This window comes from Oreochromis niloticus, linkage group LG5, assembly GCF_001858045.2.
Source record: "Oreochromis niloticus isolate F11D_XX linkage group LG5, O_niloticus_UMD_NMBU, whole genome shotgun sequence".
NCBI lineage: Eukaryota > Metazoa > Chordata > Actinopteri > Cichliformes > Cichlidae > Oreochromis > Oreochromis niloticus.
In genome coordinates, this window is record NC_031970.2 from 25425738 (window position 1) to 25441354 (window position 15617).

The following is a 15617-nucleotide window of genomic DNA, read 5'->3' on the forward strand; positions in this document are numbered from 1 at the left end:
AGCACGCGATAAACAGACTATCTCCCGTTGTGTGCTACATTTGTCCAGAGTTAATGCATAAAAACAGCTTAACTGTGTCTGAGTTCAGTTGACAGAAAGTTCAGTGGTGTGGGGGCTCCAACAAGGGCTGCTGTTCTTTGGTGCAAATGCTGAATGGAGGTTTTGCTCATATCTCAGCAAAGTTCCATTCATCAAGCTGAGAACAGCTTGCATATGTACAAGCATGTAAACCTTTTTGTATGCCAGCAATTTAAGAAATGACCCACTTTCAAAGATAATTTTAAGCTGACAGAACCTAGACTAAACAACCTTTTTTTAATAAAGCTGGCATCACAAATAAGAGTCCTAGCCCAGCCCATTTCATATTATTTTACAGAGGTTATCCCCAGTAGAGCTGATGGCATTTGGACGACTAAACAGAATAAAAAATATTAAATTTGAAGAAATTTCAGAACAAACGGGATTTCATATCAGAGAATCAAGTAGTGAGGTTTGCTAGGCTCCTAGGACATGTAGGTTTGTTTTTTTACCAGCTGTCTGTGTAGAAATGCTAATGCACATTATGACTTTGAGTAACCTTGCCAGGAGGCAGCATGCCTGTAGAAAAAAGAAGGGGGCAAAGAACGGAGCCTTGAGGGACTCCATAACTCAACGGGTCCGCTGAAGACGTTTAAGTTAGCCAGAGTGAAAGAAAAAGCTATGTTGTAGAGGTTTGAGGCTGGTAAGCTAAAAGTCGAGCCTTTGTTTCCTACCAAAGTCTGTAAGTGATGTAAGAGGATACTATGAGTGACTGTATCAAAGGCAGCACACTAAATCTAAAGGTATTAAAGGGGAGCAATCACTTAAATCTGCAGTATGAAGGAGACTGTTTAAAACCTCAGTAGCAATGGATGGACACATTTTAAATAACCACATGTATCCTAAGGGCCATACCTCCTATCTGCATGCGGTCTAAAAACAGGGTATGTGAGATTCAGTGACTCATAACCCTTAGCAGAACAGTGTAGGTATTCACACGAACCTAGCAGGTGTTTTATGACAGCACATCACCAAATACACTGAATGCTGCCTCAAAGTATATCAAAGTATATCTACTTGTGCATTTTTTCTCTGCAGGTTTAAAACAGTCCTGTTCAGTCTTGCAGTGCTGGTGTGTGTGTGTCTTTGTGTGTGTGTAATGTGTGCCAACCACCATTTCAGACCTTTAGATTTATTTCTGCACTGCAGTATAATGCATGTCTAGTGCATTATATTTACAGTATTCAGGTGTGTTTCTGTTCCATTGCTCTTGTATCTGGTTGCACGGTCACACAGTCAGATCTTTCTATAACCGAACATGAACCCTGCGAATAATCCAGCACCGGCGGTTAGATTTGACATATACAATTACCTCGCTACACAGCTTGACACACACTAACAGCTCAGTGCAATACTTCAGCGGGCTTTGTCGGGCCTGTGTTTGCTTGTTGCATGTGGTTTGTCAATAAACCATACACCACCACAACAATAAACTGCGGCCTTCGCTGCAAGGAGAGGAATCAAAGCAACTGCATTCCTTGCGACTGCCATTCACGTTAGTGCATTTTGGCGATATTGGGTCATTTCACTGTTGGAAACCTGTAGCATTGTTGAAGCTTTTACAAAGTGTGTTGTGACCGACTTGCTTCACATTTCTCTCCCCACCCACCCATCCACCCACCCCACCTCCCTTTCTGCGTCTGTCTCCAGTTACAGGAGTATTATAAGAAGCAGCAGGAGCAGTTACATCTCCAGCTTCTGACTCAGCAGCAACAGCAGCAGCAGCAGCAGCAGCAACAACAGCAACAGCAGGCCGGGAAGCAAGCAGCAAAAGAGGTGAACTTAACCAAGCGCACACTCACTCAGCTCAAGTACACTCTGAAGTACACAAGTACTCTTAAAAGCAGTAAAAGTGGGTGACATGGGAGAAAACCATAAGGGGAAGAAAAAAAGTCCCACAGAGGATCTGATGTATAGACTGTAGGACACATATAGCTCTCTCCTTCCTGTTTTCTTTCACTCTCCTTTTCATCCAGTTGTCAACTTCAGGGATGCGTGCACATATTTGTCTTTCTTAAGAATTAGTAAATATGGGTTTTCATTCTTTTTTCACATCCGCATGCTATGTTGAGGCAGTAAAGGAGTGCTGTGCTAAGCCAACTGCTACCCTGCCAAAGTATTCATTTGCATGCCTTCTGCTCTAAGACTGAGGGGAAATCTCTCTGTAGGAGGGGTCTGCCACACTTTAATTGTCAATTAACCCCACCAACACTAAGAGTCTGCCTTCATTTCACTCTCTTTCTCTCTCGCTCCCTCTCACACACAGAGATATGCACAAACACACACACTGTACCGGGTTTAACCACAGCTGTGTTACAGTAGGATAACAGAGGATCAACTGGGATCACATCACGGCAAAACAAAGAGAATCGGAATCGATGAGACACGATTACTGTCATAACCTATGGGTGTGCGTGCATGCCTATTTGTATTTGACTGTACTGTATGAATGATCATTAGCCAAAAAGCTTCCAAAGATGCTCAGGACAATGCAGGAGGCAGACTTAAGGAGAAGAACCCCATGAGACTTTTCTGATAAACGCATGAGGAGACACATCCTAGATTTCTCCCCCTCTCCCAGCGGGTAGAGTCCAACCCACAAACTCCTCACCGACAGCGGTCAACCAACTCGACCGTGACCAAAGCAAACCAGTTGTGGTTGAGTCGCATGTTGCGAGGGTGTCTGAAACGCTTTCCCTTTCTCCCTCCGCTCTGCTGCTGTCCCAGTTTTCAGGTTTGTTGTCCTGTAACAACTAGACAAGTGCCAACACTGGTCATACAGCGACACAGACACGCAGAGAGAGAGAGGAAGACTTGATGTGTCACGGTTCAAAGCACAAACACGCGCACACACACCTGAGGGACTATGCCTCCCTACAGGGATGCATACAACTCATGTGACTTATAGGCCACTTGCGGCAGTCTGTGTTTTTCAGGTGCTAGAAGGCATCATTCTCAACCAAAACGCCAAGTGTTTTCCCCTCAATTGTCCTGTAAAATAAGTGCACAGTATTGAGACAGTCATTGTTTTCCATTGTGAGTATCATATTGTTTGGAAGTTTCCAGGTAGCTGTCATATTTCTTCCGGACATATAAAACTAGCCAGGCTGTAAATTTGAGCCGCCTATATATAGAGAAAGGAAGCTTGAAGTGTTTGTGGACTAGTGCATTTGACTGACTTTTTGCCCCTTTCCATCTCCTCTGCAATCCTCTTTTCAATTTCCTCACTGTGGAAATGATGCATTGAAAGACTGTGTACGTATGTGTAAAGCCAGTGTTTTGTACCGGCTGGAGTATTTGGGGACTGGTCAGGAGTCAGCTTAATGAAGTGACTCTGACCATCACTAGAGATGCGTACTTTGTGTGTGTCCATCCACAGTGCTAGTGTGCATCTACTGAATGGCCTTTTGTGTGTGTGTGTGTGTGTGTGCGTGTTCATGTGTGTGTGCATGTCTGTGTGACTGGCAGGCTCAGACAGTGTGTGATGTGCTCATAAATCACATTGACAGCCTGTTACTGCGCTAGCTTTGGCCACTCAGCCACAGCTAATGTAAACAGAACGCAGGCGCACACACACGCACACACACACAATGTGTGTTTTAAAAAAACCATAGCCATATCTCAGGAGAGAATGAGAGACAGAGGAGGGACTGGAAGAAAAAAATGGACAGACAAGTAGAAAAGGAGGGGCACTGGGGTCAAAAGAGAGCGAAAGAGAGGGAGGAGGCAGTTCAGTCAGGACACTCTGATCTTGATAAACCATTTATTGCAACTAATGAGAACTTGGCAATCCGCTTCAAAGAAACAGACTATGAAAGTACGGCACAGGCTTTGTCGACACCACAACACCTCTTGTGTATGAGAAAGCTTAGATGGATGTTTCACAGTTACACTGCAGTTACAGTACAGTACAACAAACGAGTGCCATCTTTAACAAACTATACAATTATACTGTGAGGAAGGTGTAGCAGAAAATAAGGTGTAGGCAGCTGTGGTAACAAATACCTTGAACTACTTGTATTTGTGTCTGTAGTTACCAAATGAACAGACTTAAACGCACACACACAAAAATCAGACACAATTAGCATCAATATGTTTCTCAGGTCTCCGTTTGTTTTTTGATTGGGTATTTTTTGTATTTCATAGATTTATTCCCTTAGAATGCAGTACTATGTATTTACATTAATTAGTTGGAATCAGTGGCGGATTTTGCTGAACATGCACACAGGGATTTGAAAGATGAAATAATTTCCCTTTCATGCTAAGTGACACATTTGAACACATGAGAACAGCAGCCATTTGTGAGATATGACACCATCTGTGTCTAAACGTCACTTACAAGTGGTGTTTGTCAAGCCGGGCCTCTGATGTTCACCACATCATATGATACAGTTTCATTGAACATTACACTGAAAGAGGTATTTCCTCCTTTTTTTTTAAATCAATGTAATCAATGTAGGGGGTAATTGTAACTACTCCCCTATGCTCCCCTGCCCACACGCACACACATGCATATACTTCCCTGTCAGACTCCACACACCGCCAGCACACTACTTCTCCCCAGACACCAAGTCTGAAAGGAAATGACCTGTTTGCCCTTCCTGTGAGTTCTTCACTGTTCAAAGAGGTCCAGACTGCCACTCTTTTTCACACACATACATTCTCACACAATGAGGAGTTGTATTTATTTATTTTTTCTCCACTACTTATCTGTGGGAGATAAAGTCCATCTCTCTCAGGGGTTGCAACATAGGTCTGCTCCAAACTGGGAGAGGAGGTAAGGGGACATTTATCACCATAACACACACTAACATTATTGCTAAATGACATGCAGTCTCCTGCACTCTCCCCTCAAACATTTCACCCCTTCTCTACATCCTCCGGGTCTTCACAGCTTGGCATCCCTTATGGGTTACTGGCTTCATGCTTTTATTTATTCTGTGGTGATTTTAAATATCTTATCTTACCTGAATGTTGGAATAGGATATGTATACCAAATGAACTCATTTAACTACATTTTTGGCTTTTCAGCATAGTTTAAAAACTCATTTTGAGAGTGATACCTTTACAAATTTGTATTTTTTTTATGTAAATTATAGTTACAAGCAGATTTTTGTCTAGTAGAGCTCACAGTACATTTACAGTATGACAGTGTATACGGCAATTTTGGCTGGCATGACTTCTTTCCATATGGATCATAAAAAAATTGAGACAACATAAAATAAGAATGAATAAACTTCTTCACCAACTTAGTTACACTGAGCACCGAGTTTCCTAACTACTTTATCTTCTGCCTTTTTATCTTGTGGCTTACAGCAGTTAGGCAGTAAGCAGCTGGCCTTCCAGCAGCAGCTGATCCAGATGCAGCAGCTTCAGCAGCAGCACATCCTCAACCTCCAGAGACAGGGCCTGGTTCCACTGCAGCCCACCGCCGCCATGCAGACTCTGCAGCAAGGTATATGCACACGCACACACGTTCATGAAAACACTGTAACCCTGTAGCACTCGGGTGACACGGACACATCTTAACAAGCGTGTGCGCACACATGGGCGTACACACAGGCGGGCCTGTACCCAGTGCTGCCTGTGAAGCCCGTTAAGTTAATCAGCCTATAAAAGATAAAAGGAAACGTGATTGGTGGGTTTGTGGAAAGTACTCATTTGGATAATAGGTAAAATATGCCACTAAGCCCCCCTGCTTAGAGAAATGTGTGCATGTGCTTGGGTGAATGTTTGCACGCATGTGTGTGTACTTGAGATTAGCCAGATACAAGAACATCATCGTTTTGCTATTGCTGTGCCCACTGGATCTTGTTTTTTTGTGTGTATTCTTACGTGTAACTTCTCCCACAGTCCCTTCATTTTGTCAGCAGAGTTTTAGAATGATAAATGTTGACTGGTGACTGGCCCGCCCTGAGTATATGTGTCCTGTGTGTGTATCTGTGTCCATTTGTTTTCCGTGCTCTTAGCACAGCAGCCCTCGACACACACATACACACTATCTCACTCACGGAGAATGCTTTAGAGGCTCTAAAGTGGCCGTAACATTGCTAAAGCGCTGACTGAGTTGACCAAACAGACCGATTTCCTTCCCTCTGGCTGTCTGATCCCTGATCTCTCGTTTTCTCTCATGCACAGTCACATGCAGTCTCACACGCACACACTCACATACAACAAAGAAATTGTGTTTACCTAATCAAAAGTGAAATTCAAATCAATTTAATACTGGACAAATTGCTCAAAAAGCGTGTGTATACATGTGTGCTTTATGTGCTAGAGGACAGGGTGTTTGTTTGTGTGAGGTGAGGACAAATAGATATGCCAGTTTACACAGAGTGGAAAAAGCCAATGGATACTTACTAAGTGCAAATGAAAAAGACAGGGGCTACATTTCTGTTAGAAGTGTAATTTTTCAGACAGTTTCAAACATTTGGCTTTGGCATCTCCTTTTTTCTTTCTTTCTCCTTCCGTATCAGACTGGAATTTCCCTGCAGTGTGAAAGAGCTGGTCCATTGTGACGGCTCAGCCAGGCGTGAGCCAGAAGCATTCCTCTGACCAGCCATGCCACGCAAACACACAAACACTCGAGCATAAACACTCGCACCTTTACACACAAATGCACACACTATTGCCCCGCCTCAAAGGGCTGTTGTGTTCATTGTGTAGGTGGTGGCATTAGGGGTCCTGCTTTGGTTTCAGTTTATTTCTCTGACCGCAGTAGGATGGAGGTGCTGCGTAGACCTCTCGTAACTGCCTTATGACAAAGTCTAATAAGTTCATGCCAAAAAGGAAAAAAAGAAGAAGAAGAAAGAGCACTAAATAAATTTTAACTGCAAAAGACAGACCAAACAGTACGGGTGTGCAGGGAACCGTTTCAGCAGCCTTTGAAACTTTCAGACAAATCAGTTACTTATTTTGAATTCGCCCAGTTTAATTTTAGAACTTCCCAGCATGTGTTTGTCCACGGTTATTAATGTGAAAGAAAAATGAACCCTCATGACCAAATATGGGCACGCACGTTTGGCAGAAACTTTTAGCAGGAGCACTCTGATCTGCTCAAATATTTTGCATCTTTAAACTCTAGCTGGAGGAAATCATGACAGCAGTTTTCACCTCATTTCATGTTTGTTTTTTTTAACTTTCCTTTTTTCCCTGTCGCTCATCAATAAACTACAGACTTTTGCCAAGAAATCGCCTACATTTTCGTCTCAAATTCCGATTTTGTGACTGGATTGTGCTGTGAGCCGCTTTCTATAGCGGTCTTCACCTACCTCACACTTTCGCTCTGTGAGCACGTCCACGCTTTTTGTGTGGAGCTGTCCGGATAATACATATATGTGCGTACCCATACAAAGACATCGACGCACACGGCACCTCATTCTTCCAGAGTGAGAACTTTTGTTTTGGCGGGACCGCAGAAGAATGCAGACAAAGCAGACATAATATTTGGATTGCTGCAAAGTCTCCGTATGAGTTTGTGTCGATGTGTGTGTGTGTGTGTGTGTGTGTGTGTATCCGCGTGTGTGCATGCTACAAGATCCACTGGAGTGGGCTGTGGCGCTTTAGGCGTCTCTCTCGCTGTGAAATTGGAGCAGAAATAACAAAGCTATGACTCGAAAGCTCAAAGTGTGCACCCACCCATTTCACACAAATAGTGGTGGCAACGGGAGCAGTGGAGCTGCTGGACAGTAGCAGTTGCAACAAAGTTTAGCTACTTAATTAAGAATACTGGCTTTCTGGGGGGACAATAAAAAGGTCCGTTTTTAAGATGTTCTGTTTTCCACTCTGAGCCGCTCTTAAACACAGGGACGGTTAAAGTAGCACGTGTGTGTTTTATGTCTGCTATAATTTAAGATCAGTTTCAGCTATCGCTGCTTCTCTGTGTGTCTCTGCATGTCGGTACAATTATCTGGTTTATAGTTAACCGTATTTCTTCTTCTATTTATTAGAATCAGCTTATCTTAAATATCCTATCATCACATTTGTGCATGAACATGTGAAGTTGATGGACGGGTTAAGTGAGACCAGTTGCTAAGTTAAATCTGTGTCCTTGCCTGCAGCGATGTGTCCGTCAGACCTACAGCAACTGTGGAAGGATGTGTCGGGGGTGCCGAGCAGCGAGGAGGCCCTAAAACAGGCCGAGGGCCTCGACTTGAGCACCAACAGCTCCAATTCTACCTCAGCCTTCCCCAAAGCTGCCAGTGCTCACCTTCCACTGCACAGCCTGCCCAATGGACAGAGCCACACCCCAAAGAGAGACAGGTACAGTGATGTGGAAATAAGTATGACTTCCTGATGATAGCCACAGGTAATGTGGCCATCACAGTCTGTTCTCTGTGTGACTCTCTTCCGGTCTCTCTTATTTAGTCGTTCTCACTGTGTCATTTTTTTTTCTTAAATTTGAACCTTCTTTTGGACACGCAGAAAACACAGGCCCAAAACATGCACATTCAGCATATCACACATCAGTGTGGCGTAAACATCGCTCAGCTCATTTGATAGGAGGTGTGTCAGCCACATGTCAATATGGTGCGGACGCAAAGTTAGGAAAGAAGACGAGACGATAGTGGATTCGGGAGAGGGGTAGTAGCAGGAAGTAGCGGACAGGCAAATTTACTCCATAGATAAATTCCGCAGTCGGGCGCGATCATTTCCAGGGATGCATGTGCTGGGGGGACGCACTAACACACACTGTGTAAGGGCTGTGTTGTCCCATGGCTGTGTTGGCTGCTCATGGGCTTGTCTCCGTCTTTAAGAGCCAGACTGTTTGAGTGGATATCCTCCTTCACCAAGGCAGACAGCGGAGATGACCATGTCCCTCTTTACTCCAAAGGCAGCCAACCCCCCAGCAGCCAGTGAGTAGCACATACACGTACACACACGTACACACACAGACACAAGTGGGCAAGTCTGAGACAAGAAGATACACTAGAGGAGGGTGGTTTGAAGTGTCCTTCAGCACTGATTTACTGCTTGTACCAGTGGCATTGTTGATCCTGACTTCTGACCTCATTTCACAGGGGGGTCAGGGTGGCTGGACAAGTGTTAATTAAGAGAGGTTCTATTAGTTAATCAAATATATCACACATGGTCATGCTGAAACTACAGTGTGCTGGCAGTACTCCGACAGAGTTGGCTTAGAAGATCACAAAGGGGATAGCATTAGCCTGCTAAGCTAATGCATGGCTGATGTGGAGGAGAATGCGGTTGCCAGCAGTTTGTCATGTCTGCTGTCTGAGCTGCTTCTGAGTTGACTCAACCACAGCCAACACACATACACACAACATACACTCCAACCTCAGCCTGCACATATGATCAGGAAGAGGTGAAAAGCAAAGAGAGGGAGAGAGACATGTTTCCATCTGCAAGACAAATGGTTTTTGTTAGACAACCTTATGATGTTGATTTGGGAGAATCCCCATTCCAGTCCACGCACACACACATGTACACACTCGCACGCACGAGCACACGCACACGCACACACTCATACAAACACGCACATACACAGTCATGTAAATATATGTGGAGACAGCAGTCGCCGGCAGAGGTCCAAGTCTGAACCACATCTGCTACTGGACCTGCCACACACACATGCACGGATGCAGTTATTTTACCCTGGGTCCAAACCAAACCTGGCCTAGTCTTTCATCATCACACACACATATAAATACACACACGGTCATAAATATGAAGAGATACGCACTCAAAAAACACACACATAGGCTCACCACAAAAGAACAACCAGCACATGACGGCAACCGCCACCAATCAGTCATGGCTGGTTGGTCCCGTGCCGGCTCTGTGTCAGCTCCTGAAACATTAGAACATACACCAAAACCAACACACACATGCAAAGCACACGCCAGGAACAGAAAGACAGGTCACGGACTCCAGAATGTGAGGTTGCTGGACCAATTCCCCTGTTTGCCTGGCTTCTGTGACTGACCCCACTCTGCTCTATTCCTCCTGTCTCTGCACTTGGCTTCATGAACTGTACTAATGACTGCTAACCAAACTCAGATGGCTGTATTGCTGCTGCTGTTGCTGCTACACAGTTTTTGTTTTCTTTGTTTTTGCTTCTTCTTTTTTTTTTGCATGTGTATGTATGTGAAAGTGTGACATGTTAATGCTTTTTTTCTTAATATTCTAAGCACTTACTTTGACTTTATCTACGGTTTCATGTGGATAACAAATATATAATGTCACTGTTGTCTCTGTTTGTGTGTGTCTTTCTCTCCACAGTCATGAGGAGCACACTGGCTCCCATCCCCTCTATGGCCATGGAGAGTGTAAGTGGCCTGGCTGTGAAGCACTGTGTGAGGACATGGGACAGTTCATCAAGTAAGTCACCAGCCAGTGAAAAAATAAGCACTCAGAAAAATGAATAAAGATATTTGCGCTACATTAGGGGTTTCAAACAGAAGGCCTGGGGGCCAGAATTGGCCCAGCAAAGATTCAAATTGGGCTCAATGAATGACTTTAGAACAAGTGAAGGAGGGCAGGAAATTTGGAATTTTAACTGTATCTTCATAAGTTTTAAAGATTTTCTTACTTATTAGGACCTCCCTCATGGCCAGTCATACTACACCAAAGCAAATAAGTAACTGACAAAAGATTAAATGACAGAAAACTTCTAAAGAAATATATGGCGCGGTGGTGGGGGGTGTTCCACTGAGAATACAATAGAAAATATAAAATTTCTTTTGAGACACACTTTTAAAAGTAGTTATTTTTCTTTTATTAAGGGATCTCAGGGATTAAATGTTTACTTTAACTTCTTTACACTGACAGAAAGTGGAGTCTGGCCAATTTAAGATCAAATTGGGCTTAGTGGCCCACAGCGTAAAATCAGACAACCCTACACTACATTTGATTGACGTATCTGTCTGTTTTTGGGTTTTTTTTAAATTAAGGTAATCTGAGCTGTACTATGATTGCCACTTACATCACATGCCTAGTATATATTTAATAGTGCAACTAGAAGAAAAGTCAAAGTGGAAAAGGTTCTGTTTTGACCCCACTTCTGTTATTGTCCATTTTCCATTTCTATCCCTTTTACAGCTGTTAAAGAGTTTGTTATAGGGACATGCATATATTTCCCTTGAAGAGGTCATAATTGTAATATTTCTAGATGTGTTCAAATTCTCTGTTAAAAAGAAATCACACAGTTAAAGATAATCAAAGTCTGTTCAATAATTAATTTGCATTATTTACAGTTTCAAATGGCAATGAGACTGTAAAACTGTAAATGTTCAATATTTCTGCAATCCTCGACCAAAATTCAGGTTTGATTCAAACATTAAAACTTCTTTCTTTTTTTTAGCACCGGGACAAAACAACCCTTTTTTTTTTAAAATGAAGTTCATGACCATTTAAGCCAATAAAGACTCACAATGTCTGATTTAGATTACCTGTATGAACTAAAGGTGAGGCAAAACAAAGAAAAGCTAATAATGTAAATACCAATCGTACACATCACTTCACTTCTGCGTTTCCTGACTAATCTATTGGTTGCAATACGTTACATCACATTAGCTCCCAGGCACATGCATGCATACGTGTACAAACACACGTTGGTACACAGATTCACTGATTCACTTTGGTTTTCTCTTAGTCTTTGTCTTCATTGAAGAACAGAATCCTCCGTCTCCATAATTCCATGTTTGCACATGCATTTTTATACATCGCATTGTTGCTTGAGTAGAGGCAGACAACTGGTCTAGCTATGTAGAATTATCACTGATGCTTTAAAAATATTGGTCTCTAAGCCATTCTTTAATTTGGTAGGCTTTTATGATTTTTGGTCTCTGTGAGAGCAAGAAACCTCTCTCTCTCTTCTTTTTGCTCTGCGTCCTTCTACTTAACTTTCACTCCTCCCTCTATTATTTACCAGTTTGGATTCACTGTGCGATGCTGATGCAGTATCCGGCCTTGACATTCTCCTACCACCTCCTGTCGCGCATAGCACCGTGGACTTCCCCATGGCACCGTGGCTGATAATGAAGGCTTCACAAGCCTCTAATGAAGCCTTAAACAAACTCACACTCATTATCTATGTGGAACTCTTAGCTATTTGGACAGTGGAGATATTAATAAGCCTGGGTGATGAAATACGTATTCGTACACACGCACACACACGCACACACACCATCACAGAACTGTGAATAGTGATTGTGATGGCATCGGACAGTCAGATCAAAGCTTGCAGGCAGGCTGGGAAAGTTTGGAGAGGAAAGCTGTTGTTTGGTGTCTCATTTCACGTAGCCCCAGGGCAGATGGAAGGAGAGTGAAAGAGTGTTTGTGTGTGTATGTAAGAGAGAGAGCGAGAGAGAGGAAGATGAAAAAATAGAGGCAGCGACACACAGTGCCATCAGTCTAACCGTGCGCTCCCTTCCAGCGAGCCTTAGTCATCGCCCCAGGAGGGAAAAGGGTAGAGCAGAAGAACAGAGGAAGGAGACACTTCACTATTTCAAGTCTTTCTTCTCTCCTCTTGTCTCTGCCCACCTTTCCTCCCTCCCTCCTCCTCCCTGTCCTCTGGTATAATACTCTGGCTGTGGCTGGTGGAGCTGGGTGTAATGTGGGTTAAAGCCTTGTCTGCCTGTACTCAGAGGAGTAAACAGAGCCTCATTGTCGGGACACATCGAGAAAAGAAAAAAAACCCGCTACTGTTTATGGCCCAGCTATAGAGAGAGGGGAGGGTTTGGGGGGCAGATTTGGTTGGAATGAGTGTGAATCATAGGCATTTGGGGAGTTGCGGGGGAAGAGGAGTGGGAAGGGGAGAGTCGACAAAAGTATAAGTGACGGAGAGGGAGAGAGAGAGCGAGTGAGAGGGGTGAGATCATGTTTTTGTTATTATTATCGTGCACTTGTGTTGAGCCATCTATCTGCCTAGATTAGCCCCGCCATGACATCATTGTTTTTCTTTCATTTCTAGTCTTCGCCTGATGTTGCCCAACTTTCTACTTTCTGCTAGACTCGCACACGCACAATGCCGTACGTGCCGTGCAAACGCGCATTTCCGCACTTTTCCACACTTTCACAACAAGCAAGTGACTTGATGAACATTAAAAGTTAACACAGCAGCCTGGCTTAACTACCCTCACACGACGACATATATATGACTGCGCAATCTCATGCACACACAGCAGCAACCTGTGAATAACCTTGGCGATGACAGTGCAAAGACAGAGAGAGAGAAAGGGAAGGTGGAAGGGAGACAGGGAGGGGTGATCTGGGAAAGATCAGAAGGTCCCAGGTCCTCCCACATTTGAGGAAACAAATAGCGCCACCATTCCGACACACACACACACACCCCACACAGATGCACACCAGCGTTAATAAGTGGAGAGGAGTTTAACAGAAAGTCTTAAGATAAGGCTTTGTGCAATAACACATGAGCTCATATCCAGGTGGTTGTCTTGGATCATGGTTCACTAAGCACCAATGAAGTATACACGCACACACACACACAAAATACAGCTGCCGCGTCCTTCAGTAGACAAAATAAACTTCCAAGATTGTGATTTATTTTTCTAGCACTGAAGCAGCTTAGATCTCAGTTTAAATAAATGTAAAAGAGCCGAGTTTTGTTACTTCATCATCCAGGACCTGCGAGCTGATTCAACAATAATCCTATTGACTTAAAAATCTTAATTGAGTGGGGACTAGCAGCTCTTTCATCTTGGAGCTTTTTTAAAATATTTTTTTTTATTTGCAAGCAGATATCAAATCACTTCCCAGAAAATGAGTAAAGTACTGATACTCTCTCATCCCCTCTAGGCACTTGAACAACGAGCATGCCCTAGATGACCGCAGCACTGCTCAGTGCCGAGTCCAGATGCAGGTGGTTCAGCAGCTGGAGATACAGGTGGGTCTCACGCACACGAGCAAGCACACCTCATTTTCATTTGCTCACAAACAAAGTCATGAAGACTGTTTCAGCCTGTCAATGGCCGCAACTCGTCTGAGGCAGGGCAGAGTTTATGGAGAGCAGTGGAGCTTGTAATTTAAAAGGAGCAGTCAGCAGGGAAGCTGCCATTGCTGCTCCAATTATAAAGCTTCTCTGGTCACCAGCAAGAGAGAGTGAGGCTGAGAGGAGGGGAGGAGGGAGGGAAGAGAAAAGAAAAAGGAAAAGAAAAGAGAGAGTGAGACAGAAGCTAGAGAGTGGAGGGCCAGGCTGCAAGGAGTCTCTTGTTCTCAGAGTGGTTCATGCACGCAAACCCTCTTGAAACATCTGAATGGTCCGGCAGAAGCAAAATAACGAGAAGTGAAATGCTGTTCTTAAACGGCGCTGAATGTGAGAAAGTTCCAAACAAAGTTCAAATACAAAGACGAGTCTTTTGGCGCGCATCGGGACATTCGGTTTACTGAACACAGCGGCTATGTCCCTGTGCGTGTTTGTGTGTGTCCAGTGGGGGTAGGGTGGGGGGGTCCAGAATTAGGGTTAGCTTTTGTGTTTGGCAGTAGTGGTAAACAGCGTTTAGCTCAGCCCCTGAAGCCACCACCAGGGAACACAAAGTGACAGAGAGGCAGCTGGTGTCACATCACATCAGGACAGCCGTCTCTCTCTCCTTTGACATGTCACTTCATCGGCATCCCACCGCTCTGCCCCTCGCGTGCACACACGCGCACACGGCACACACACATGCGGGAAGCATGTTTTAAATTTCTCATATTTGCACTCGGACACACATCGCCGCATTCGCCTTAGCGTGGATCCGTTTTTTTGTTTTTCTAGAGGCGACACTTGTGTACGCTGCTACTCCTGCGCAAACACACACACACAGGATTCAGCTCAGGCTGTAACATCACCCTTTAAACAGCGGTTATCAAAGTCAAATGAGGACAGTTGTGTCTGCAGACTCGTGTGAGCGTCTGAGAGGGTGCCTGGTCCTGAGGTGGCCCACGCTCATGTTCTTCTTGGTGCCTGACCTGTTTTGTAATTGTAGGATGTGCCAATACGACACTATAAATGAAAGGTGATGAAATTAAATGTATATCAAAGTAATCCTGTCCACGCTCGTGTCTTTCAGCTGGCGAAAGAGAGCGAGCGACTCCAGGCCATGATGACCCACCTGCATATGCGCCCCTCAGAGCCAAAGCCTTTTAACCAACCTGTGAGTACACACCCAAAGTCCAGTGACATGACATCTGACCCCAAACCTAACGCTCTTCCTTCTTATTCAACCACAATCTTCTTTTAATAGCTCACTTTCTTTATTTCTACCCTTCTTGGTACAGTAACCTTCCTCTGTTACTGTTCAGTTTGGTATCGACGCCCCCTATTGACCAATGAGAGTTAATGTGTTTTTCATGAATCATAAAGGCCTGCTTTTTACTTTTCCTTATATTTTGCTACACATTTCCACACTTTTTTTCATCACTCCATGCTTTCCTCACTCTCCTTTTCTCTGTCTTTAACTTGCAATGATACAGTGCATCGAATTTCCCAGAAGAGCAGGCTTTCACAATGTTTTAATTCCACATGCAAAGTTAGAGATGCAACAAATCCCCACGTTCAAACTGTGTCAGAGTTTACT

The 15617-nt window shown here is 44.0% G+C and overlaps 1 protein-coding gene across 1 annotated transcript in view; it reads left to right on the forward strand.

Moving 5' to 3' along the window:
- The window catches only part of foxp4 (forkhead box P4), a 91543-nt gene that overhangs the window by 62279 nt on the left and 13647 nt on the right, over positions 1–15617 (forward strand). The window contains 7 exon segments of the mRNA XM_005469359.4: positions 1729–1854; positions 5395–5533; positions 8139–8340; positions 8835–8933; positions 10321–10419; positions 13858–13945; positions 15111–15194. Of these exon segments, the coding sequence (XP_005469416.2) occupies positions 1729–1854; positions 5395–5533; positions 8139–8340; positions 8835–8933; positions 10321–10419; positions 13858–13945; positions 15111–15194 (837 nt within the window).